At 42.7% G+C, this 27,042-nt stretch overlaps 1 protein-coding gene and 2 non-coding genes across 5 annotated transcripts in view; all 3 read left to right on the top strand.

Moving 5' to 3' along the window:
• The window catches only part of LOC140350922 (uncharacterized), an 80,625-nt gene extending 53,982 nt beyond the window's left edge, over positions 1 to 26,643 (top strand). For all 3 annotated transcript variants that reach the window (XM_072436510.1, XM_072436508.1, XM_072436507.1), the window contains 3 exons: positions 14,274 to 14,445; positions 14,523 to 14,572; positions 26,158 to 26,643. In XM_072436510.1, the coding sequence (XP_072292611.1) occupies positions 14,274 to 14,445; positions 14,523 to 14,572; positions 26,158 to 26,380 (445 nt within the window). In that variant the 3' untranslated portion in view covers positions 26,381 to 26,643. The remainder of the gene's footprint in view (positions 1 to 14,273; positions 14,446 to 14,522; positions 14,573 to 26,157) is intronic.
• On the top strand, positions 7,747 to 7,819 carry trnak-cuu (transfer RNA lysine (anticodon CUU)). Its single transcript has one exon. It is a non-coding gene; the product is annotated as a tRNA-Lys (tRNA).
• trnas-cga (transfer RNA serine (anticodon CGA)) lies at positions 8,541 to 8,650 on the top strand. Its single transcript has 2 exons — positions 8,541 to 8,578; positions 8,605 to 8,650. It is a non-coding gene; the product is annotated as a tRNA-Ser (tRNA).
• Positions 26,644 to 27,042: the final 399 nt, after the last annotated feature.

The following is a 27,042-nucleotide window of genomic DNA, read 5'->3' as shown; positions in this document are numbered from 1 at the left end:
TTCAGGTTAAGGTCACATGGTTATACATTTCTGTTGATTTATTTTTGACATCATACTATATGCTCCATGTTGGTTGTCTGCTTTAGTACATAAACTCCGTATCCACTCATCGGAGTGCCACATGTGGGAGATTGGATTTGTGGGAAAATATAAATATAAAAATATGTGGAGGGGAGCAAGGGGGCATGGTAAACTGGGGAGATAGTGTATCTTCTTTGTGATGATTGGAGTCAGGAGCGGCCGGGGAGCTTTCCGAGGCCCCTTCATTAGGAATGGATTTCCCTCCACATTTCATTTACATGATAAGGTTTAGGGTTCAGTTTTCAGCATGAACTCTTTTGTTTTATATGTTATCCTTTCATCTGTTTCCTGTTTTTGTAGTTCTTGTGTTTGTATTTTATATTTTAACAGAGAGTTTAAAGCCACTCAAAGGTTATCAATGGCAAAATCAATACAATTCACCCAATGACATCGAAAGTTTTCCTAGTGGCATCCTTTAATGTTAACCAGTTAAACGATCAAAGATTTGAACAAAAATGAGAAAAGAATAGGCATTATATATTTCCATAGACCCATTTAAACGACATTGAACATAAAAAAAAAAAACGGACCAGATTTTGTTATGGAGAGTCCTGCTATTCATCATGCAGGGGTAAAAACAGGAGGGGAGTTGTAAGTGTTGATCTCAAGCCGAATAGCAGATATGTACTGGTTGAAGGAGCTGTTAGTGGGGTTTTCCTCTGTTGAATTTGTATGCTTCACCAGGTAGTGATATCACTTTTTATGCTGATTTTGTGGAACTGAAGGAACCCTGGTCTGTGGCAGTGATTGGAATTTTCACATCCAACCTACATTGGATGTGTCAAACTCGAGCGGCACTGGAAGAACAATGGGTAGGGAGTTTTGTTAATTAATGAAGAATATAGGACTGATTGACATCTGGAGGGAGATGAACCTGAGTGCACGCCGGTACACACATTTTTCTAATCAGAGGCTCAGGTCTTTTGTAAATTTTTCAGTCCAGAGACAAGGCATAGAAACACCATTCCTTCTCTGTTCTGTTTCCCTTTTGTCCTGCTTTTTGGTTCTCTTCACTCTGTTGAGAGCCCAAGCGGGGTATCCACAGGCTGAGAAACTATTCCTGACCTTTTTCCTCTTTCCTCTTGCCCTCTGAGCTGGTGGGCACCTCTTGGTCTCTGTGTTGTAAAGTTCTGAACACTTCCAGCTTGTGCTGTAGTGGGTGGTTAGAGCCAAAGAGCAGATACTGATCCGTGTCTATGGTCTAAATTTGCAGATTGAGAATGACTCTTGGATGAGAGTTGAAACATTTATTTTTTATTTTTTTTTAAACAGAGTCCAGATGACTACAACTGAATCTTTTTCTACAATGGAACACTCGAATGAGGGATTACACCGACATGTTACCCATTTTTTGTTATGGAAGGTCGTGCTGTTCATCATGCAGGGGTAAACCATGGATCTATTATATTATCTGGATAAGGCACGCCCCCTCTGCCCGCGATCCAAATTAAGTAGTGGCCACTATGAGGACTGCGTCCTCTTGGTCGGACCATGTCAAGAGTTCGGCCTCTAGACTGTGGCTTTCGCATATTTGGTTTTCAAAACCCTCAAACAGAGGCGCCGGGCTCGGCGGCGGCGTGCCTGGATAGACCAAATACTGCAGAGGCGATCTGAGTTTGGCAAATTCCATCATTTGCTTCAAGAGCGGCGACTTTCAGCGATATTTTCGTCTGTCCATCTGACTTTGGTCAGTAATTAATCAAATAAGTAATAACAGAGTGTATTGTAAAACATACATAGCTAATAAAAGTAACCAGGGTAAATAGTCGACGGAGTTCAAACTATATTTAAACGGAGCTCGATGCTTATACAACTGGAAGTGTATTTTTTTTATTTTTTATTTTATTTCTTATTTTTCTCTCCTTGAACCGACACCTTAACGTGGTGGAGGGGTTTGAGTGCCCGAATGATCCCGGGAGCTATGTTGTCGGGGGCTTAATGCCCCTGGTAGGGTCTCCCAAGGCAAACAGGTCCTAGGTGACGGGTCAGACAAAGATCGGTTCATAAGCCTCTTATGATGACTACAAGAACAAGGCAGTTTACGTCGCCCGGATCGGCGTCACCGGGGCCCCATCCTGGAGCCAGGCCTGGGATGGGTGCTCCATGGCGAGCGCCTGGTGGCCGGGTCTTACCCCACGGGGCCCGGCCGGGCACAGCCCGAAAGAGCGACGTGGGGCCGCCCTCCCGTGGGCCCACCACCCGCAGGAGGATCCATAAGGGGCCGGTGCAGAGAGATCTGGGCGGCAGTCGAGGGCAGGGGCCTCGGCGACCAGATCTCCAGACACAGAGACTAACTCTGGGGACATGGAATGTCACCTCGCTGGGAGGAAAGAGCCTGAGCTTGTGCGGGAGGTTGAGCGATACCGACTAGATATAGTCGGCCTCACCTCCACGCACAGTTTGGGCTCTGGAACCCATCTCCTCGAGAGGGGCTGGACGCTCCACTTCTCTGGTGTTGCCCGCGGGGAGAGGCGGCGGGCTGGTGTGGGCTTGCTTATAGCCCCTCAGCTCAGCTGCCACGTGTTGGAGTTTACCCCGGTGAACGAGAGGGTCGCGTCCCTCCGCCTTCGGGTGGGGGACAGGTCTCTCACTGTTGTGGCGGCCTACGGGCCGAACAGCAGTGCAGAGTAGCCGGCCTTCTTGGAGTCCTTGGGAGGGGTACTGGACAGTGCACCGACCGGGGACTCCGTTGTTCTACTGGGGGACTTCAACGCCCACGTGGGCAATGACCGTGACACCTGGAGAGGGGTGATCGGGAAGAACGGCTTCCCCGATCTGAACCCGAGCGGTGTTCAGTTATTGGACTTCTGTGCTAGCCACGGATTGTCCATAACGAACACCATGTTCAAGCACAAGGGTGTCCATCAGTGCACATGGCACCAGGACACCCTAGGCCGGAGGTCAATGATCGACTTTGTTATCGTGTCATCTGACCTCCGGCCGCGTGTCTTGGACACTCGGGTGAAGAGAGGGGCAGAGTTGTCAACCGATCACCACCTGGTGGTGAGTTGGATCCGCTGGCGGAGGAGGAAGCCGGACAGACTTGGCAGACCCAAGCGCATTGTGAGGGTCTGTTGGGAACGTGTAGTGGAGCCCTCTGTCAGTAGGGTATTCAACTCGCACCTCCGGGAGAGCTTCTCCCATGTCCCGGGGGAGGTTGCGGACATTGAGTCCGAGTGGACCATGTTCTCCGCCTCCATTGTTGATGCGGCTGCTCGGAGTTGTGGTCGCAAGGTCTCCGGTGCCTGTCGTGGCGGCAACCCCCGAACCCGGTGGTGGACACCGGAAGTAAGGGATGCCGTCAGACTGAAGAAGGAGGCCTATCAGGCCACTCTGGCTTGTAGGTCTCCGGAGGTCATCGACGGGTATCGGCAGGCTAAGCGAGCCACGGCTCGTGCTGTCGCAGTGGCAAAAACCCGGGCCTGGGAGGAGTTCGGGGAGGCCATGGAGGAGGACTATCGGTCGGCACCAAAGAAATTCTGGCAAACCGTCCGGCGCCTCAGGAGGGGGAAGCAGTGTCTCACCAACACCGTTTACGGTGCGGGTGGAGGCCTGCTGACCTCGACTGGGGATGTCGTCGGACGGTGGAAGGAATACTTTGAGGATCTCCTTAATCCCTCAGTTACGTCTTCCGAAGAGGAAGTAGAGACCGGGGACTCGGAGGCTGGCTCATCCATCACCCAAGCTGAAGTCACTGAGGTTGTTGGCAAACTCCTCGGTGGCAGGGCTCCGGGGGTGGATGAGATCCGCCCTGAGTACCTAAAGTATCTGGATGTTGTAGGACTATCTTGGTTGACACGTCTCTGCAACATCGCGTGGCGTTCGGGGACCGTGCCTCTGGACTGGCAGACCGGGGTGGTGGTCCCTCTGTTCAAGAAGGGGGACCGGAGGGTGTGTTCCAACTACAGAGGGATCACACTCCTCAGCCTCCCGGGTAAGGTCTATTCTAAGGTACTGGAGAGGAGAATCCGACCGATAGTCGAACCTCGGATTCAGGAGGAGCAGAGTGGTTTTTATCCTGGTCGTGGAACACTGGACCAGCTCTATACCCTCCATCGGGTGCTCGAAGGCTCATGGTAGTTTGCCCAAAAAGTCCACATGTGCTTTGTGGATCTGGAGAAGGCTTTTGACCGTGTCCCTCGGGGTGTCCTTTGGGGGGTGCTCCGGGAGTACGGGGTCCGGGGCCCTTTGCTCAGGGCTGTCCGGTCCCAGTATGACCGGAGCAGGAGCTGTGTTCGCATTGCCGGCAGTAAGTCAGACCTGTTCCTAGTGCATGTTGGACTCCGCCAGGGCTGCCCTTTGTCACCGGTTCTGTTCATAGTTTTTATGGACAGAATTTCAAGGCGCAGTCAGGGGTCGCAGGGTGTCCGGTTTTGGGACCACAGGATCTCATCTCTGCTGTTTGCGGACGATGTTGTCCTGATGGCTCCATCAAACCTGGACCTGCAGCATGCACTGGGACGGTTTGCAGCCGAGTGTGAAGCGGCTGGGATGAGAATCAGCACCTCCAAATCCGAGGCCATGGTTCTCGACCGGAAAAAGGTGGCTTGCCCTCTTCAGGTGGGTGGGGTGTCCTTGCCCCAAGTGGAGGAGTTCAAGTATCTCGGGGTCTTGTTCACGAGTGAGGGAAGGATGGAGTGTGAGATCGACAGGCGGATCGGTGCAGCGGCTGCAGTGATGCAGTCGCTGCATCGGACCGTTGTGGTAAAGAGGGAGCTGAGCCGAAAGGCAAAGCTCTCTATTTACCGGTCGGTCTACGTTCCTACCCTCACCTATGGTCATGAGCTTTGGGTAGTGACCGAAAGAACAAGATCGCGGATACAAGCGGTCGAAATGAGTTTCCTCCGCCGTGTGGCTGGGCGCTCCCTTAGAGATAAGGTGAGGAGCTTGGCCACACGGGGGGAGCTCAGAGTAGAGCCGCTGCTCCTCCACGTCGAGAGGAGCCAGTTGAGGTGGCTCGGGCATCTGTTCCGGATGCCTCCTGGGCTCCTCCCTCGGGAGGTGTTTCAGGCATGTCCCGGCTGGCCTGGGAACGCCTCGGGATCCCCCCGAAGGAGTTAGAGGAAGTGTCTGGGGAGAGGAAGTCCGGGAGTCCCTGCTCAGACTGCTGCCCCCGCGACCCGGCCCCGGATAAAGCGGCAGAAGATGGATGGATGGATTTTTTATTTTTTTACTTTTTATTGTTTTTGAAACACACAGCAACACAAATTACATAACACAAAATGACCTATTTAAAGGTTTAGGGAAGAAAATTAAATAATGAGAGGAGAAGGAAAATATACATCCATGTATGTATATGTATAGTTATGTATATATATATATATATCCATGTATGTATATATATAGATATATATACATCCATATATATGTGTGTATATAAGTATATATATATATATATATATATATATATATATATATATATATATATATATACACATACATATATATACATGGATGTACAAATTTAAGTTCACTTATGCGTACATACATTTTTCTTATGCTTATATTAGAGTAATAATACAAATAAATAAAACAAATAATAAGAATAAGGAAAAAAAAAAAGGAAAGGGGGGTAGGGCTGACTAGGACATCGCGAATTCAAAATATGTAAAGGATAGGGGTAAGCAGAAAGTGAACTAGGTTGCATCTAATCGAAAAAACGGGTCAAAGCATCTTATGGCAAGAAGTATGAGTCCCATTTTGTCCATTGCTTGTTGAATTTGTCAATTTTCAAGTTGAGTCTGGCGGTTATTTTTTCCATGTTGCGTATGTCAGTTATAAATGTCCGTCCAGTCCTTAACCGTCTGGGCAGCTTGGGTAATTAGGCAGGACAGGGCACAGCCCTGCCTCACCCCTCTTTCCAAAGTCAGTGGGTCCGTCAAGTAGCCATTAATTTTTATTCTTGATGTTGGACTATCGTATAGAGCAGTGGTCCCCAAACTTTTTGACTCGAGGGCCACATTGTGTTCTAAAATTTGGTCGAGGGGCCAGGAAAATATGGTGTGTTTGTGTGAACTAATGAATTACTATAAATTACAGGCAAGATTTGACCTGTAACTTGTAACAAAGCAACAAATGCAAGGCTCAATGTAAAAATTGTTTTCCAAATGCATTAAGTAATGATTAATTTAATTACATTTCAGTTGAATAAACACAGCAGGAAAATTGACCTCCCTGTTTTGCATCAAAGTCTGGTGTAAGTTTTGTTGTGGGAATTCTCAGGATCGATCCTTTGGTGTTGATCAGTGAAGCTGGATCTGTGACGGGCTTTGTTCATGTTCATGACACTGAATGTCTCACATATGCAGGTCGAGCCAAACAAGACCAGCATCTTCTGTACGTCCTCCGGAGGTTTTGTTTCGTTCAGTGAAGCATAAAAGTCGTTAAGTTTAAGAGTGTTGGAAGTTTTTTTAATTAGCATTTCTTCTACCCATTAATTATCTAGTAGTAACAGCATGGAATGATTCATATCCATAAATAAAAAATCTTAATAAATGTCACCAGAATATGCAAACATTTTGACTTTAATGTTACATTTTTGCACTTCTGTCCTTCTCATGTCTCCAGTGGTTGGACACTTTGTCCGGGTTGATGCTTCGTTTGCTTCTTGCTGTGACTTTATGCCCATCAACTGCTCCAAAATATGCCACTTCATGACCATTTCTGGATGATATTATTCATAAACTAACAGCGCCACATCTGTCATAATTCGCACCTGTCATAAACCGCAGGTGCCCACGTTTTAACATGAGATATTTACACATAAATAAACGCAGTAGTGATGCGTCTTTTAAACCGGGGGTCTCGTGGCGCACGCGGCGCATTCGCGGTCCGTGGTGCACCCCTGCGGTCCTGCTTTAGTCCTGCTTTAGACCCGCTTTAGAACAAATCACAGCTGTCTCTAGTGTCCCCTCTGTCCCCTCTGTCCTTGATGACTCTGTGTGGCTGATTTACCAGTGTCTTCACATCTGGTTCATCTGCTCCTGAGCTCGTACTCATCGAGTGAGTGTGACGTTGTGACATGAGATATTTACACAGAAATATGATCCAGATAATGATGCAATAGTGACACAATAGTGACACGCCAGTGTCTATTGAACGTGCCCGCGGTCCGCGCTGCGCCCCGGGCCGCGGTCCGCGCTGCGGGACTAATAAGGCTAATTTCTCAGTGAATATGATTCTGATTGTAATAAAACACACAGCGTTTTGAAACTAAAAATGTAGAGAACACAACGTGTCCCCTGGACAGTGCTTCTACTGTCCACAAGATCTACAGTGTGTCAAACACTTGCGCTTCCTGCTTGATTGGCCCCAGTGGCCGTTTGTGGTGAATTTTATTTTCTGCGCGCAATAGATCTTAAGTGCGAGCAGTGCGCAGGTGCGCAGGCGCAGCTTAGAGGGAACAGTGCCATCTCTTGGGGAAATGTGCTAAACATTTGCTAAAAAAAAATATATATATATATATATATATTTTTTTTTTTAAATATTTTTTAATATAACTTGAACAAGCTTGGCAGGCCGGATTGAAGGGCCCAGCGGGCCGGGTGCGGCCCGCGGGCCGTAGTTTGGGGACCACTGAATTAAAGTGACAGATTAATTTACCTTACTTGGAACTGAAAATTTCTGGGTTTTCATGATGACCTTTTCTTGACCTTTGGATACACAGCCCGGCTAGCTCAGTCGGTAGAGCATGAGACTCTTTATCTCAGGGTCGTGGGTTCGAGCCCCACGTTGGGCGGAGTTGATTTTAAGCTTTATGGACTGCTTGCCATTACAACCCTTGAAATCTTGGTCATACATTTTCTTCTGTTGGAACCGACAGAAGAATAATTAAACCCTCTGTAACAATGAGATTTCAACTATTTCACTCAATTCTCATTACCTGTTAAAGTCATCTCTTTATATGGACTGTACATAATTGGAAAGACTTCATCTATTGTAAGGTTGCCAAAGCATTTACTTTGTACTGATTTTTGGAACCTTATCTTCGAGATAAGGGAGCTCAATGTCGGCATCGCTGAAATGTCCAAGGTGTCAGGGTCAAGGTAAACTCCTACCTAAGCCTAAGCAAATTTGGTCTACAAGTGGAGGAATGGGTTCAAATCCCACTCCTGACAATCGGTTTGTCCTATATTTGAACTCATTGCAAGTATGTGAATAGCCTGTTGGCTCCTGCTTCACTAAAGGTTCTATATCCATTCACTACACAGTTTCTTGGATGCACTACTGCTGTTACTGCTGTCGACTGACATCTCAATTGCAATAGACTTTAAAAAGAAGCATTAGCTTGATGTGGACTTTTAAAGGACGCAGTAGTTTGATGTGACAACAACCACATCAAACTCCTTTAAAAAGAGACAGTAGTTTGATGTGTTTTTTACCAAAGTATAGGTACGGCCATTTGTGCTACTGTAATAACGGATCCGAGCCTGTATACTCACAGTTCACACAAATAACGTGTCAGGATGGCCGAGCGGTCTAAGGCGCCAGACTCGATGTGAACTCCTTCCTCGCCACAGGGGATTCTGGTCTCTGAATGGAGGCGTGGGTTCAAATCCCACTCCTGACAAAAAAAAATTTACACACTAAATTACAAGCACATATGTGTGACAATGGACTGAAAACTTGTCGTATTGGCTTAAGATTTCAAATGAAGTGTTACTTCCAATGATGAATTGTGATGTGATGGCCAATCTACTACGTAGATGCTGTACTGTCAAAGCATTGAGTACATTCAGAGTGAACTGTAGGCATATTGTCCCCGTATCATATGTCTTATACTGTTATTGTGACCACTCACTGAGAAATTAAAGCAGTGGTCCCCAAACTTTTTGACTCGAGGGCCACATTGGGTTCTAAAATTTGGCCGAGGGGCCGGGCCAGGAAAATATGGTGTGTTTGTGTGAACTAATGAATTACTATAAATTACAGGCAAGACTTGTAACAAAGCAAAAAATGCAAGGCTCAATGTAAAATTGTTTTCCAAATGCATTAAATAATGATTAATTTAATTACATTTCAGTTGAATAAACACAGCAGGAAAATTGACCTTCAATTTCAGTGGCAACAGTGTTGTTGATCTCCCTGTTTTGCATCAAAGTCTGGTGTAAGTTTTGTTGTGGCAATTCTCAGGATCGATCCTTTGGTGTTGATCAGTGAAGCTGGATCTGTGACGGGCTTTGTTCATGTTCATGACACTGAATGTCTCACATATGCAGGTCGAGCCAAACAAGACCAGCATCTTCTGTACGTCCTCCGGAGGTTTTGTTTCGTTCAGTGAAGCATAAAAGTCATTAAGTTTAAGAGTGTTGGAAGTTTTTTTTATTAGCATTTCTTCTACCCATAAATGATCTAGTAGTAACAGCATGGAATGATTAATATCCATAAATAAAAAATCTTAATAAATGTCACCAGAATATGCAAACATTTTGACTTTAATGTTACATTTTTGCACTTCTGTCCTTCTCATGTCTCCAGTGGTTGGACACTTTGTCCAGGTTGATGCTTCGTTTGCTTCTTGCTGTGACTTTATGCTGCTCCAAAATATGCCACTTCATGACCATTTCTGGATGATATTATTCATAAACTCATAAACAGCGCCGCACCTGTCATAAACCGCAGGTGCCCACGTTGTAACATGAGATATTTACACATAAATAAACGCAGTAGTGATGCGTCTTTTAAACCGGGGGTCTCGTGGCGCACGCGGCGCATCCGCGGTCCGTGGTGCACCCCCGCGGTCCTGCTTTAGTCCTGCTTTAGACCCGCTTTAGAACAAATCACAGCTGTCTCTAGTGTCCCCTCTGTCCCCTCTGTCCTTGATGACTCTGTGTGGCTGATTTACCAGTGTCTTCACATCTGGTTCATCTGCTCCTGAGCTCGTACTCATCGAGTGAGTGTGACGTTGTGACATGAGATATTTACACAGAAATATGATCCAGATAATGATGCACATGTGTCTTTTGACTCGTGAGTCAGGTCTGGCCAAGAAAGTCTCATTTACACAATAGTGACACGCCAGTGTCTATTGAACGTGCCCGCGGTCTGCGCTGAGCCCCGGGCCGCGGTCCGCGCTGCAGGACTAATAAGGCTAATTTCTCAGTGAATATGATTCTGATTGGAATAAAACACACAGCGTTTTGAAACTAAAAATGTAGAGAACACAACGTGTCCCCTGGACAGTGCTTCTACTGTCCACAAGATCTACAGTGTGTCAAACACTTGCGCTTCCTGCTTGATTGGCCCCAGTGGCCGTTTGTGGTGAATTTTATTTTCTGCGCGCCATAGATCTTAACTGCGAGCAGTGCGCAGGTGCGCAGGCGCAGCTTAGAGGGAACAGTGCCATCTCTTGGGGAAATGTGGGCATTACAGGCGAAAGGGAAAATGAACGGCCAGCCACAGTATGAGTTTCACTCCGACATTTGCTAAAAAAAAATATATATATATATATATTTTTTAAATATGTTTTAATATAACTTGGACAAGCTTGGCGGGCCGGATTGAAAGGCCCAGCGGGCCGGATTGAAAGGCCCAGCGGGCCGGATTGAAAGGCCCAGCGGGCCGGATTGAAAGGCCCAGCGGGCCGGATTGAAAGGCCCAGCGGGCCGGGTGCGGCCCGCGGGCCGTAGTTTGGGGACCAATGGTATAGAGCCTTAATGATTTTTATGTTTTGATCATCTATTTGAAATTTGCGCAGAACTTTAAATAAGTAAATCCAGTTGACTCCGCTTTCTCAGCATCTAAACTCATGATGATGGCCTTGGTTTGTTGATTTTGTATATAGTTCATTATGTGTAGAGATCTTCGTATATTATCTTGTGTTTGTCGCTTGTTAATAAATCCTGTCTGATCATTATGAATTAGATTTGGGAGTATTTGTTCCATTCTTTTGGAGATGATTGAGGTATATATACGATAGTCCACATTTAGAATCGAAATAGGTCTGTATGAGGCAGGGTCCAGTTTGTCCTTCCCCTCTTTAGGTATCAAGGACATGATGGCTTCCTTCCAGCTTGGGGGGATCTGAGCTTTTTTAAGGGCCCAGTTAAAAGTTGATAAAAGCAGTGGGGTGAGGGTTTTTCCTAGAGCTTTCTACCACTCTGAAGTGAAACCGTCACTCCCTGGAGATTTATTGTTTTTTAGTCTTGTAATTGCGTTTTCAATTTCGGAGTTAGTTATTTCGGCCCCTAATTCTTTATTTTGTTCCTTACTCATAATGGGTAAATTAAGAGTATCCAGCAAAGATTGTATTTTTTCTTCATTGTTTTGTAGTGTTTGAGTAAAAAGTTAGAAGTGTATTTTTATTAAAAGGTCTTGCTTGTTCTTGTGCACAATTTTAGAATCGATTGTGATATATTTGATAAAAGTACAAGTAAACTATATTTAGGCTATATATAGTTCTTTTTTTTTTTTTCTTTTCTTTTTTTTAATGTGATTAGTTGTCAATTAAATTGGACTTTTTATCTTAACACTTGTTGTTTTATCTTTAAAGGTTTATAGTAGAAAAAGCTTCAGTTGTAGTCATCTGGACTCAGAAAAAATAGACGTTTCGACTCTCATCCAAGAGTCATTGTACACATTGTACAGGTGTCAGTTTGGTACAATGAACACATATGCAAACTGTTGGACATCTGTCTGAACACCACTTACTTTCAATTCCGGGGACAATTTTACAGACAGATTCATGGCTGTGCCATGGGCTCGCCCGTCTCTCCCATAGTGGCCAACCTGTACATGGAGCACTTTGAGAAGAAGGCACTGTCCTCATTCTCAGGCATAGCCCCAAAACTGTGGCTCTGCTATGTCGATGATACTTTTGTAACAATCAAGAAACAAGAGCTGGAAACCTTCTCTGATCACATCAATGCTGTGGACCCACATATCAGGTTTACAAGAGAAGACGCTAAGGAGAATCGCTTGGCCTTTCTTGATTGTTCCACGATCAGAGGAGAGGACGGGAAACTCCAAATAGAAGTATATAGGAAACCTACACACACGGACCAGTATCTGCTCTTTGGTTCCAACCACCCACTACAGCACAAGCTGGGTGTGATCAGAACCTTACAACACAGAGCTCAAGGTGTGCCCACCAGCTCAGAGGGCAAGAAGAAAGAGGAAAAACATGTTCGAAATGCCCTCTCAGCCTGTGGTTACCCCGCTTGGGCTCTCAACAGAGTGAAGAGAACCAAGAAGCAGGACAAAAGGGAAACTGAACAGAGAAGGAAGGGTGTTTCTATCCCTTATGTGTCTGGCCTGTCGGAAAAACTGCAGAGAATTTTTAGACAACACGAAGTCCCTGTTTATTTTAAACCAGGAAACACTTTAAGACAAAAACTGGTTCATCATAAGGACAAGTTGCCGACTCAAAAACAGAGCAATGTAGTTTATTCTATCCAATGCAGTGAAGAAAGTTGTAAAGAACGTTACATAGGTGAGACTAAACAGCCTCTACACAAGAGGCTCTATCAGCAGAGAAGAAATACAAGTTCAGGACCACAGAGCGCCGTGCATCTCCATCTTGAAGCCTCTAATCACTTGTTTGAAGACGGTGAGGTGAAGGTTTTAAGCAGGAAGAAAAGATGGTTTGAAAGAGGAGTTAAGGAAGCTATTTTTGTTAAAAAAGAAAAACCTTCTTTAAACAGAAACAGAGGTCTAAGGTTCAATCTTCCTGTAGTCTACAATGGGATCCTGAACCCCTGGAGAGGTAGAGGACCAGTACCAGGACATTTAGATGTTAATCAGGTACTCAGGGTGGGTGAGCCAGGGTCTCACAAAGACAAAGGGGAGACTAATAGCCCATTAAAGGGTTGAATAGGCTCGGTAGATACCAAGAGGGTAAGTTTCTGTTGTAACAAACAACTCTTTCCTCTTCAGGAAGGCTCCTCCCAATGGGCTGGACTTACCACAGAAAATACCACAAGTCAAAATATTCCAAAAGTCCACGCCGACTGTCCTCAGTCTTTCACATAATCTGCTGTCGGCGTGCTCGCTCCCGACAACAAAGCCTCATGGCGATGTCGTCAAAACATATTCAGGAAGTAATGCGGAAGTAAAAGACTTTTTTGGAGACATGCGCCAATGAGCACCTTGGGGTAAACACAGGAGGGTGATGTTGATTTCAAACCGAATAGCTTTTGAACACAGTTTTGAATGTAAAGACAATGAAGGCTGGTTAATGTACTGGTTAAGGGAGCTATTAATGGAAGGGTTTTTGCTCTGTTGAATGTGTATGCTCCACCAGGGACCATGTCACCTTTTATGCTGATATTATGGACCTGGTTTTAAACCACTCTGAGGGAACCCTAATCTATTGGAATTTTTGCATTCAACCTAGATTGAACGTGTCAAACTCAAGAGGCAAAGGGAGGAACAATGGGTAGGGAGTTCTGTAAATGAAAGAAGAATATAGGACTGGTTGACATATTGAGGGAGATGAACCCTAGTGCATGCTGGTATACTCATTTTTCTAATGCACATGCAATCTATTCCAGAATAGACCATTTCTTTGGCTTCAATAAAAATATGCTGTGGTTATGGTTGTATTTTTGTTTAGTTGATGTCTGCTTGTGTGTGTTTTTATTATTTTATTTCATTCTTTTAGGTTATTTTGTTTTGTTCTGTATATTTGTTTATAACAACAACAAAAAAAACATTTAATGACAAAATCAAATGAATCCCAAAGTTTTCACATACATTTTCTTGCAACTGTAAATTTCAGTTTTTATTCCAACACCTTAACTGATGACACAAGATACTGAAGAAAAGTGTTACAGTCACACCACAGGACATTTCAGTATTTTTCTTAAAATACAAAGAAATGAAACCCAACAATGCACTGTTGAGTTCATTTTTTAGAGGAAGAAAAACACCATTTAGCATCAATAATATAATATTTTTGCAATCCATTAGTAAGGTACTCAAACTGAATATTCCAAACAAAAGTGCAGAAATTTCATTTTTTCTGCAAGTTTGTACTCTTTTTACTGAATTTTGACTTTTTTTTCAGACAATACTTAAATTTTGCCCACTGCATCTTCCAAAAAGGATTTTGATTCCAACTTGTTGACAATTTATCCCCCAAACTCTTTGTATGTACTCTTTCCTAATTATACTCGCCCTGGTAACTGCCAAAGAAATAATCATATAATATATGTATTATTTCTCATCGATAAAACTGGCTGCTGTGTTTCCAGAGAGGTTATCACCATTCAGAAGTTCCTGGAAGCAGCAGCAAGACAGGAGACGAGCGGCAAAGTCCGAATACAGCACTTCATCGAGAACCTGTTATGTCGTATTGCTCTGGCAGAGAAACTGGTGGAATATTACCAGGTCAACAGTAGCCCACTGCAGTACAACCACCACAAGGTACGCATGTATACTTCAGGACATAATATGAGTTGAAAACATAAATCTAAATTTCAATATGCGTGTGTCCCCTTCAGCAGCAACATCCAGCAACTGATAATGGACCACAAAGAATCACTAAAAGCAAGTAAGTTCCACAAGTTATTTATTTAGTAATCAACACAATCTAACAAGTGTTAAGTAGGCATATGATGTATTTGTTTGTTGGCTTTTAAACATACTTTTGGTCACCCGAATGACTCTTTCCCATTTTCTAACTTCAAATACTGTCTACATTTGTGAAACACACTTTAAAAACGACAACTCAGTTCCTACTGAGGTATTGACGGCATTGGAATTGGAGTGGAGTGTGAATGAACAGCGAACCTTTCAGGCAACTTATCTTATCTTATTCTTGGCAGGAGGCCTTTTTTATCACTTTGTTTGTTCTGATATGTTCTAGTGTTATGGTTCTTGTGTGTTGGTGTTAGGTTTGAACACCTTTTCCCCCTATTGTTTGTATTCATATTTTTTCTGTTCTGTTTCTTAGATTAGTATTTTTATATTTTCCTGGTTTTGTTTCATGATCTTTTCAGTTTTTTCATAGGTTTGCTCTCGGTTCCGTTTTGAGCGCCCTGGAGCCTTTAAATGGAGCGCTCCCTCTCTGCTCTCTATGCTCTCTTCTCTTTCGTATGTCGTCACTCTTGTCACGCGTTCGCTCCCGCTCACTGTCCCAGCTCGTGCGTCCGAGCGCGCACGTTCCACGCTCCGTTCCACGCACCGTTCCACGCTCCGTTCCACGCTCCGTTCCACACGCTCCGTTCCACTCTCTCCGTTCCGCGCTCCGTTCCACGGGCTCCGTTTCACGCGCTCCGTTCCACGCTCCGTTCCACGCTCCGTTCCGCCACTCCCTGCTGCCTCGCATGGTTGTGTAGCTTTTTGTTAGCTTTAGCTTTTTGTTTGGCCTGGTGGGACCGGTGATCCTATTTTAATTTTCCTTTGGGCTTTAACTAATCTTTTTCCAATTAGAGGTGTCAACACCAGCTCCCATGGCCCTGTTACGGGGCTGGCCCGGTGTCGCTCCTGTTTGTTCTGATTGGCTGGCCCACCAGGTCTATCTTTCTGTTGTTACTTTGTTTTTATTATTGGGCACGGTTTTTTTTTGCAAGCGTTCTGTATTTGTTTTTCACGTGCTTCATTGAAAATAAGCAGGTAAAATACTTTAAAAAAATCTTTGAACTTGCATTTTGTCATTATGTTAATGGCCTATTGAGTCAAATTAAGCTGTCAAATATACTAACAAAGATGAGAAAAGAAGATATTGTATACCTACATTTAAACGACTTGATTTCAACCAGAATAGACTTTGAATGGAGATTTGAACACAAAGATAAACATTGTACTGGTCAGGGGAAGTATTAATGGAAATATGTTTACTTTGATAAATGTGCATGGAACACCAGGAAGCGACCTCACTTTATATACTGAAATTTTGGATCTGATTGCAAACCCCTCTTGGGGTACGGTACCCTCGTCTGTGGTGGAGACAGGAATTTACATGTTCAGCCAACATTGGATGTCTCACAAAGAACTGGTAAACCTACAAGTAATAAATTAGTAAATTAATACATAATATACATGTAGGTTGTATTGATGTCTGGAGAGAGATGAAGCCTAACGTCCACCAATATACATTTTTTTTCAACCCACATGGGATATATACTAGAATAGACTACTTTTTTTATTTTCAACAAAGATGGGTCCAAAATTACAGAGGCATATGTGCAATAGTGATCAAGTGATCAAGCTTCTATTTACAGCACTCTAGATCTGGAACAGAAACAATAAACACACTTTGGAGATTTAATGTTAGTCTACTCAATGACCCACAATCCATAAAAGTTATGACAAAGGACAATCAAATGTGTGTTGAGGAAAATGACAATGGTGAAGTTTCTTCACCCATTCTCATGGATGCAGCAAAGGCAAGGGTAATTGATCCTCAAATGCAACAGGAAATAAAAAAATAAAAACAAGGTGAGATGAATGACCCGGCCTCACAGGCAAAAAAACTAAATGCTCGTCACCAAACAAAGATATTAATGAAAGTGGTTCAACATTTTCAAAATTACTAGCATCGAAGCTTAGAGAACAACTGACAGAAGAATTTTTAAAATACAATATTAGAATAATATAATTTTAAACAAACAAGACCAAATACAGTCATCATTTGAATCCTTCTACACAATATTTTCACAAAAATATCAGGATACAAAGAAGAAATACACTCGTCGAGTGTAAAAAAAAAGTAGGTGCTGAACTACTAAAACTCAAAGTGCTATCACCTCCGAGTTTTCTAAAGGTCTAAATAAGATTCACTCACTCCTTTGCTTTTATCAACTTTTATCTGGGCCCTTAAAAAAGCTCAGATCCCTTCGAGTTGGAAGGAAGCCATTATATCCTTAATACCTAAAGAGGGGAAGGATCCACTTGACTGCGCATCATACAGACCAATCTCAATTCTAAATGTGGACTATTGTGTATACACCTCAATTATGTCCAAAATAATGGAAAAAAAGATACTTCCAAATTTAATTCACAATGATCAGACAGGTTTTATTAACAAACAACAAACACAAGATAAGATAAGACGATCTTTAAAATAGATAATTTAATAATAAAAAATATTGAGTCGCTTTACAATAGACCAACATCAAGCACCTATCAATCAAAGGTATTGAAAGGGTTCAACCTTTCCCCCTCTGTAATTGGCAGGATGGCTGCAATAAAGATTATTTTACCAACAAATTTACGATTTATTCTTAATGATCCCAATCCACCCCACACAGTTTAAATCACTATACTCCATTATCCCTCACTTCTATTGGGAAAATAAAACACCAAGAATTAAACTCACTACACTACAAAAAACAAAGCTCAAGGAGGACTCGAAGCACCAAATTTTCAATATTACTCACTGGCTAACCAACTACAATACATTTACAAATGGACTCACCCCACCCAATCTGATATTATATGGCTAGAAATGGAACAATCATAATGCAAAGAATTAAATATAGCTAACATCCAAATTCACACCAAATTGATAAAACAACACACATACTTTAATGCTGTAAACATAGCCTCTACTCTGACAGCCTGGGGGAAATTTCACCAAATCACAAGTTCCACACTTGCCCCCATCTAACTTCACCCCACTTTGGAACCACCCTAATTTCAAAAGCAATTTTTTTTTTAAACGACATTTCCGCACATGGGCTGAAAAGGTTACCATCCGCCTATTTTGCCCCTGTGCACAATAGTTGGACATAACCAAATGGCATTGCTTATTAAAAGAGGATCTTACAGCTCACATGTGAGTGTGATGCATCATTAGAAAGCTTAGGCCTTCTAGTTTCTGCAGATGTGCATATGGACACTGTCAGGGCTTCCTTACACTACAGAAGCCCAAACATACAAAATACATCCTTTCTTTAGTCTCGCCTGGATATTGTCAATAAGCAAGAGATACTTCATTGTAAAATAATGCTATTATCTGTACATGCTGTTTATCTTGTTGACAACAACTGTGTAAAGTTTCAGATCTCTAGGAACAGGCATTTTGGTGCTTTTGAACTTTTTGTGTCAAAAAGTATATTCAGAACAAGTTGTCCAAACACACTCACACACGTACACGCACGCACACACACACACACACACACACACACGCACATGCACACAGACGGACTCACAAACCCACACAATTGCATCGCTCTGAAGTTTGTCCCTCTTTTTGTCTAATGTCTGTGTTGTCTGTTTGTCTGTTGCTGTTTTTGTTCTAGTTATTATCTCCATTGTCACTTGACAGACTAACTGATTTTGGAAAGAGGTGTGAGACAGGGCTGTACGTGGTCCCCCCTGTTTGCTTTGTACTTGGAACATTTGACGCAATATATTAGACAATCGGAAACAATTTATGGGACAGAGCATAAAATTGCCTGCTATACAGATGATATTTTACTATATTTAAACCAAACGAGAAACATATATACCTAAGGCTACCCCAAATAAATTGTCTGTTTGCTGTAACCCGAGCCAACATTTTTCAAGTGGGTGACTGCCAGGGGTCAGGCTTCAACAGTCCATGACGGAAAACGTCTCTATCAACCCGATCAGGTGACTAAATCTCACGATTTTAAGATATTTCAATCGACCTTTTGTATGCCGCTATCCTTTATTTTGGTAGCAAAGGCGAGCGGGGGGAACATGCGGGGGACACGGGCTGTTTGTTGTGATGACGCTGCTGGGCGTGTTTCAATCCCAGAATGCATTGCGTAAGACACCGTGATAGAGCGTGGCATGTACTATGGACACTTCAGTGGCGCCGACAGTGGCAATCCAATTTGTAAAAGGCAATTTAACGACCCTGATGCGCGTTCTGTTTTATTACAGACGCACATTGAAGACCAAATATGAAGACACATGCGTTACGCAGTGCGTTATCAGTCTTTAGGGATGATAGATAGATTTACCAGCGTGATAAAAATATTCAACAACGCGGTTTGCAAAAGACCTGTCGGTGAGTCGGTGAAATAATTCAAAAATAAAAGATTTTGATGTTTTTTCAACAAAATGCTGATACCGGGTCGGTCGGGTTACGGCAAATAGACATATTATTTTGCGCAGCCTAATGTGATGCATTTTCTCATGATATTGGTCCAATGTCTGGATACAAATTGAATATAAAAAAAATTAAATTCTCTCTTACTGGCGAGCCTCTCTGTCCTTTAGAAAGATTATCCATTTAAAGGGCAAACGGAATTTCTAAAATATGTAGGTGTGGTCCTCCATAAAGAACCATCAACAAACTTTGAGGAAAAACTGTTCTCCTCTTTTATCCACTATAAAACAAGATCTTGAAAAATAGACTGTGATCCCATACTTAGGACTAAGTCAAAGAGTTGACTCTATAAAAATGTTTTTTTTTTGCCCAGATTTCTCAATCTGTTCCAGACTCTTTCGATTTCCATCTCCAACCGGCTGTTTGATAAGTGGAATAAAACAATCAAGAGTTTTATGGCAAGGCAAGAAACCTCGAATCTGATTTAAAACTATAATTATCAAGAGAAAAATTTGTTTGGGGTTTGACTTGTCTCAAAAATTACTTTATTTCAGCTCAAATCAGAGAGCTACTGTACTGGTGTGATCCAAATATGAATCTCAATGGAAAGATATTGAGAGTAATGTTGTGCCTGCGGTCCCTGTACAGGCCTGACTGGCAGATGACAAACATTCTTACAACTTGGAAGGAACTGATCAAAACATACAAATTATAAACAAAGATGTTAAAATCTTAAACCGATTGGGTTTTATACCAAATAGAACTGTACTTTAAGATTTAAGGTCTGGGTTACAATAATCAATTCAATTCAATTCAATTTATTTTTGTAAGGCCCAAAATCACAACAAAAGTCGCCTCTGAGGGCCGAATCAACAATGTCTGTGGTGGCGATGGAGTCAGACGATGTCTGTGGTGGCGATGGAGTCAGACAATGTCTGTGGTGGCGAGGGACGATGTCCCAGGGTCCTCTGTCCTTAGACCCTCCTTCTCGGCCAGGAAAAACTACAAAAAAAACCTCCTTGGGAAAAAGCGTAGAAACCTGGAGGAGTTCCAGTGAAGGAGAGATCTGACTCTCACAGACGGACAGACGGACGCGAGGGAGACTGGAACTGGACCCACTCTTCAGGCAGATGAGGGACCGTCCACACGGGGCAGGGACCACTTCACCAGGAGAGGGGCATCTGTGTCCACAGGTCCTCAGGAGTGAGAAAGAAAAAGAAGGCGGTGAAGAGTTTGCAAGTGGAATTTAAAAAAAATATATTTTTGAAAGAATACGTTGTCAGAAGAAGAGGATAGTGCTCAAGCTGCCATACTTCTCCCAGCACAGTTGCTCCTAGCGCAGCGTAGCTAAAGCTGTGGGTTTATATTTCTGTTCCTAACTGGTCTGACCATCAGCGATTTCAAAGAGGAACGTTTTAAGCCTGGACTTAAATGAAAAGACTGTGTCAGCATATTTAACATGGGTCGGGAGCTGATTCCATAACATAGGCGCTTGGTAGCTAAACGCTCTACCTCCTACTGTACTTTGAGACTCTTGGGACCACCAGAAGGCCAGCATTCTGAGAGCGAAGAGCTCTGTTTGGATGATATGGTACTATAGCATCTTTGAGGTATGATGGGGCCATGTCTTTTATTGCTATATAATCACATGAAAAGCTTTGAAATGTTGAAAGAATCCTTTGACTTGGAGAAACAGGACTTTTGTTTACAGTATTTACAGGTATTTACAAATAAGAAGTTATTATAATCAAGAAATTAAAGAAACTAATGTCCATTACCCTGATGGATTATTTTTTGTTTAAATTTAGGCTTATAAATCACAATCTTCAAGAGGAATAATGTCTAAATTATATAAATGTATTCATGATTCAGGCAGCCACTCTACTATTTACATTCAAATAAAATGGCGAAAAAGAGGGTTATCTCAGTGGAGAACCACAATTAGAGGGATTAATTAGAGTTTAAAAAATGTGACACAATTTTTCATAATGCCCGAGCCACCTCAGCTGGCTCCTCTCGACGTGGAGGATCAGCGGCTCTACTCTGAGCTCCTCCAGTATGACAGAGCTCCTCACCCTATCTCTAAGGGAGCGCCCAGCCACCCTGCAGAGGAAACTCATTTTGACCGCTTGTATCCACGATCTTGTCCTTATAGTCATTACCCAAAGCTCATGACCATAGGTGAGGATAGGAACGTAGATTGGCCGGTAAATCGAGAGTCTTTTCGACTCAGCTCCTTCTTCACCACAACAGTCCAATGCAGCGACCGCATCACTGCAGATGTTGCACCAATCTGCCTGTCAATCAAACGTTCCATCTTTCCCTCACTCGTGAACAAGAACCCGAGATACTTAAACTCCTCCACTAAGGGCAAGGACTCCCCATCCACCTGGAGAGGGCAAGCCACGTTTTTCCTGTTAAGAAAAAGATTTGGACTTACTGATTGTCATCCCAGCTGCTTCACACGCAAACCGTCCCAGTGCACGTTGCAGGTCTGGGTTTGATGGAGCCTTCAGGTCAACATCTGCGAACAGCAGAGATGAGAACCTGTAGTCCCCAAACCGAACACCCTCCGACTCCTGACTGCACCTACAAATGCTGTCCATTAAAACAATGAACAGAACCGGTGACAAAGGGCAGCCCTGCAGAGTCCAACACGCACTGGGAATAGGTCTGACTTACTGTTGGCAATGTAAACACAGCTCCTGCTCTGGTCATACAGGGACCGGACAGCCCTGGGCAAAGCGCCCTGAACCCTATACTCCCGGAGCACACCCAAAGGACACACCGAGGGGCACGGTCGAAAGCCTTTTCCAGATCCACAAAGCACATGGTTGCTGACTGGTTGGGCAAACTCCCATGAACCCTCGAGCTGGTCCAGTCTTCCGCAACAAGGACTACTCTGCTCCTCCTGAATCCAAGTTGACTATCGGTCAGATTCTTCTCTCCAGTTACCTGGATTAGACCTTACCGGGGAGGTTGGGGAGTGTGATCCCTCTGTAGTTGGAACACACCCTCCTTCTTGAACAGAGGGACCACACCCCGGTCTACCAGTCCAGAGTCCTACAACATCCAGCGATGTTAGGTACTCAGGACAGAACTCATCCACCCCCGGAGCCCTGCCACCGAGGAGTTTGCCAACAACCTCAGTGACTTCAACTTGGGTCCTCAGTCTCTGCTACGTGACAGTGGGATTAAGGATGTCCTCAAAGTATTCCTTCCACCGTCCGACAACATCCCCAGTCGAGGTCAGGTCTCCACCCGCACCATAAACTGTGTTGGTGAAGCACTGCTTTCCCCTCCTGAGGCTCTGGACGGTTTGCCAGATTTTTTTTGGCCCAGACCAATAGTCCTCCTCCATGGCCTCCCTGAACTCCTCCCAGACCCGGGTTTTTACCTCTGAGACAGCACAAGCTGCGGTACGCCTGGCCCGCCAATACTTGTCAACTTTCTCAAGAGTCCTACAAGCCAGCATTGGGGGTTGCCGCCCTGAGATCACAGCTCAGAGCAGCTGCATTGACAATGGAGGTCAAGAACATGGTTCACTCAGACTTAATGTCCTCAGCCTCCCCCGGGATCTGGGAGAAGCTGCCATGTTATTTTTGTGCCGGCCGCGCGCCGCGGCTCCTGAAACTGCGCTGCTATTTGACCGCGTTTTAGCGCCGTTTTAGACCGCGCCGGGTTAAGGTTAGGGTTAAGGTTAGGGTTAAGGTTAGGGTTAGGGTTAAGGTTAGGGTTAAGGTTAGGGTTAAGGTTAAGGTTAAGGTTAGGGTTAGCCATGAGGCTATAACGGGCTATAAGGGAAATGCCGCGGTCCCTGAAACTGCGCTGCAATTTGACCGCGCCGCGGCTCTCCAGCCACGGCCTTATTAAACAATGAGGTTTTGGGCAAAAGAGAAAATTTTTATCATCTGCATACATTGATATTTTTGTTTCAATGATATTTATGATAAGTCCTTCAATATTCCTATTCAGTCTTACTTTAATATGCAATAATGAATTATTGAAGTATGATGACAATGGGCATTCTTGTTTTAGGCCTCTTAATAGAGGTACTGACTCTGAAATATATCCATTGTTGATGATTCTACGGTTTGTTCTATTATACAGTGTTTCAACCCACTTTATCACGGATTCACCAAAAATAAAAAACGAAAGACTTTGATAAATAAAATCCAAACTTATCTTGTCAAATGCCTTTTCTAGGTCTGCAACTAAAATGTGTCCCTTTTTATTCTCTAGATTGTAATTCTCAATTATTTCCAGGAGCTGCTTGATATTATTTCGAATATCTCTGTCTTGTAAGAAGCCTGACTGGTCCTTATGAACGAGCTTTGGCAGAACCAACTTAAATCTTAAAGCTAAACATTTAGCCAATATCTTTGCGTCATAGCATTGGAGTGTTATAGGTCTCCAATTATTTGAATATACCGGATCTTTAAACTGACCATTAGAATCTTGTTTTAGTAACAAAGAAATTAGACCTTCTTTTTGAGTATTAGTCAAACAACCTGTTTCATAAGAATAATTATAACTCAAAAGTAATGGTTTCTTTAAACAATATTTGGTAGAACTCATTGGGAATCCCATCTATCCCAGGGGTTTTCCCTTGTTGAAAAGACATGACAGCTGCAGATAATTCCTCCTCACTTATGAGACCGTCACATAAATATCTTTCTTTTTTATTTCATTTTCCTTCATAATTTCCTGGGAAAAAATTATATTCTCAGGAGGATTTATCCAACGTGAAAATATATTCTTAAAGTAATTTTAAATTTTTCCTTGGATACATTCTTTTTAGAAAGGTTTTTTTATTTGAAAACACACTGCAGTATTTCTCTCCCTTTTTCATCCATATTGCTCTTTTATAATCATAACTTTTCATCAAGCGCTTTTCTTCCAGATCAGCCAACTCCTCCTGTTTAACTGTTAGAACATCAAGTTGCTCATTAGTTGAATCTACATTGTTCCAAGTCTTCAATCTCTTTCTTTAATTTTGATTATTTGGCAGTTGTTTCCTTTTCCATGAAGAGGAGGCAATAGCATATCCTCTAAAAGTACATTTGAATGCAATAATGGGTGATATGAAATCAGAGCATGGAGCACTTTTGCCCTAAATTAAGTCTTAAAACTGGGACATTTTAAATCTTAAAACCTTCTCTAAAGAGGAGGGTAAAGTTTGTGCGGGTCCAAACTGAGCACATGTGGGCTGGGACTCGAGGTGTTTAAGTCACGCCAGTCCAACAGCTGCAGGTAAATTGGCCTGCACTCGCGTTAAATTCAGTTGATTGGACATGAGTTGGAAAAGCACACGCCTATCTAGATAAGATCCCACAATTAACAGTGCATGTCAGACCACAAATCTAGCCATGAAGTCCAAGGAATTGTCTGTAGACCTTCAAGACAGAATTGTATCAAGGCACAGATTTGGGGAATGGTACTGAAAAATCTCTGCTGCATTGAAGGTTCCTACGAGCACAGTGGCCACCATCGTCCATATTACAAAAAAGTTTGGAATAACGAAGAGGAGGCGCTCAGCATAAGTGAACAATCAGGGAAGAAAGGCCTTAGTCAGGGAGGTGACCAAGAACTCGATGGTTACTCTGACAGATCTCCAGCATATCTCTGTGGAGAGAGGAGAACCTTCCAGAAGAACAGCACTCCACCAATCAGGCCTGTAAAAGGCACATGACAGCCCACCTAGAGTTTGCAGAAAGTCACCTGAAGGACTCAGAGAGAGCATATTGTCCCTTCAGTTCTTTCTTTGTAGGTAGGAGATTATTATTATTTTCTATAAATATATAAAGTGGAATTTTGGTCTGAAGGTTCATAGCCAATCTAGTCCTACGTAAAATTCTCTAGGAGGTGTCCAGTTAGTCTGGTTGTATTGGAACTAATCTAATACTTATCTAATCTTGCATAGAATATACTGTCTACTAAAATCTTTATCTATCTAAATTATACAAATGCTTTAATAATCTGGACAATAATTGTTCTGAATATATTTTTTTTAAATGGGAAAGAGAAGGTAATTTTTACAGTCAAAGAATGGGAAAATATATGTATTGTACATATTAATGGCGTACCACAAATCAGATGTCTGGAAGAAATTCTGTTGGAAAAATGTGTCGCATTTCTTTATAACACTGTGTCAAAGTTTTCACTACTCATTGGGATCTGCTAACTGCTGGAGAAACTGTGGTTTTCAAGTGGCTTATTACCATGAGTTTTGGGAATGCCCTTTTTTTCACAAACACTGGACTGAGATAAATGAGGCTTTGCGGATTGTCTTCAACACTAATGTTCCATTTGACTTCAAAACAAAGTACCTCGGCTGTAGGACACCGGCGATTAATGGATATGTGGAGTGTACCTTTGGCTGCAGTGAAAAAGACAGTAACAAAGAAATGGATGACAGGAACTGAGCTGACCGTCAAGGACTGACTGAGATAACTTTGGACATTTATAAGACTTTTACTTTGAACTTAAACATGGAAAAATAATACAGACATTGCCCACCTGTCCATTGAGGGATCATGTGCCTTGACAGACATTTTTATTTACCTATTACCTAAGAGTTTATCTTTTCACTTTCTGGTCTTGTTTTGTTTGTTTTTTATGTTTTATTCTTATAACAATATCAAAATAACAAATATATATAGAAAATAATTATAAACTGACATTTGATAGACTTACGGTATGTGTAGGACATTATGTGCCGTCATTTTTGTACGTTCACTTTTATTTTTGCTCTCTGGTCGTGTTTCTTGTTCTGTTTTTATGTTTACATTTAAAACTCTGAGTGACACATATCATGAAGCCACTTTTCAAAAATAAAAACATAAATTGCAATCTTCTGCTTTTTATGGTAAAATGTCACTATGAAGAGGTGGGGCTTATCTTTTCTGCCGCTTTGAATAGGAAGTCAGTAGACCAGTTTCTATTACTAAGATATCGATATAGTGGTTTACAATGAACACAATGTCATTATGTTACACTTATGGTATAGTTCAATATTAACTACATAACTTGGAACTTGGATAAAAGTTTTCCCAAATACTTTTCACCTTATTTTACTTTTTAAAGCAACGTTATCTCTTAAACTGTCTTAGGTCGGCTGGTGGTCCGCTGTCCTCCGCTTTCCCTGACAGCAGGAGTCAGTGCCCTGCCCGCATGTGCAGAGGGCCAGCACTGGCTAAAGCGTACGTGGAGCATGACCTGGAGAGGGAGCACCGCGAGAGGCTGGCTCAATCCTCCAGGCTTTTCTGCAGACCTGAGCACAGAGACGGAATCTGGAACTACCAGAGGAGGCGCTCTGCAGGTTATGAGGCATAGAACTTGTCATAAGTGCTGGAGAGTGGACTGATCTATGTGCGTCGTGAGTAACTGGGACCTCCTACAGTTTGGCCTGGCTCTACTGGACTCTTATTTCCAGTCCATACAAGCACTGTATGCACGTTCAAATCTGATGGAACTGTCAAAAGGATATCTCTGTGATAGCTGGGATTTTAGGCTTTTAAATTTTAACTGGTGTCTTGAATGAGTATCGCTGAACATAGTAGGGCTGTATTAGCTGACAAAAGAAATTCTTGGTCGAGGGGAGCTAAAGGGGACAATACACTGGAACAAATGATAAACTCAAAATAAGGAGTTGTAAATAGGTGCTTGAAGTAAGTAATATTTATCTTGATTTTAGTATATTTTTTATTTTAAAATAAGATTTGCAAATCACTTTTGGATGAAAGTCAAAACGTCTTGTTTTATGGAAAAAAATACGTGTCCAGATAAAACAACTGAATCTTTTTCTACAATAGAACACTCCTGGATGAATAAGGGATTACACCAATTCGTCAATAAAACTTGTTTTTACTTATTTTGTTTGCAGTAGCATTTTGTCTTCTCATTTGAAGTAAGAAAATGCCTGTCCTAAGTTTAAAACAAGACATTTTATACTTTTGTACTACAATTATTATTTTTTTAAGACAAAGTCAAAATAT

The sequence above is a fragment of the Eucyclogobius newberryi genome, unplaced genomic scaffold (assembly GCF_026437365.1).
Source record: "Eucyclogobius newberryi isolate DKJ021-1_F unplaced genomic scaffold, fEucNew1.0.hap1 SCAF_8, whole genome shotgun sequence".
Lineage (NCBI taxonomy): Eukaryota > Metazoa > Chordata > Actinopteri > Gobiiformes > Gobiidae > Eucyclogobius > Eucyclogobius newberryi.
The sequence above is the reverse complement of the archived record's forward strand: the minus strand, read 5'-3'. Positions and strand labels throughout refer to the sequence as shown.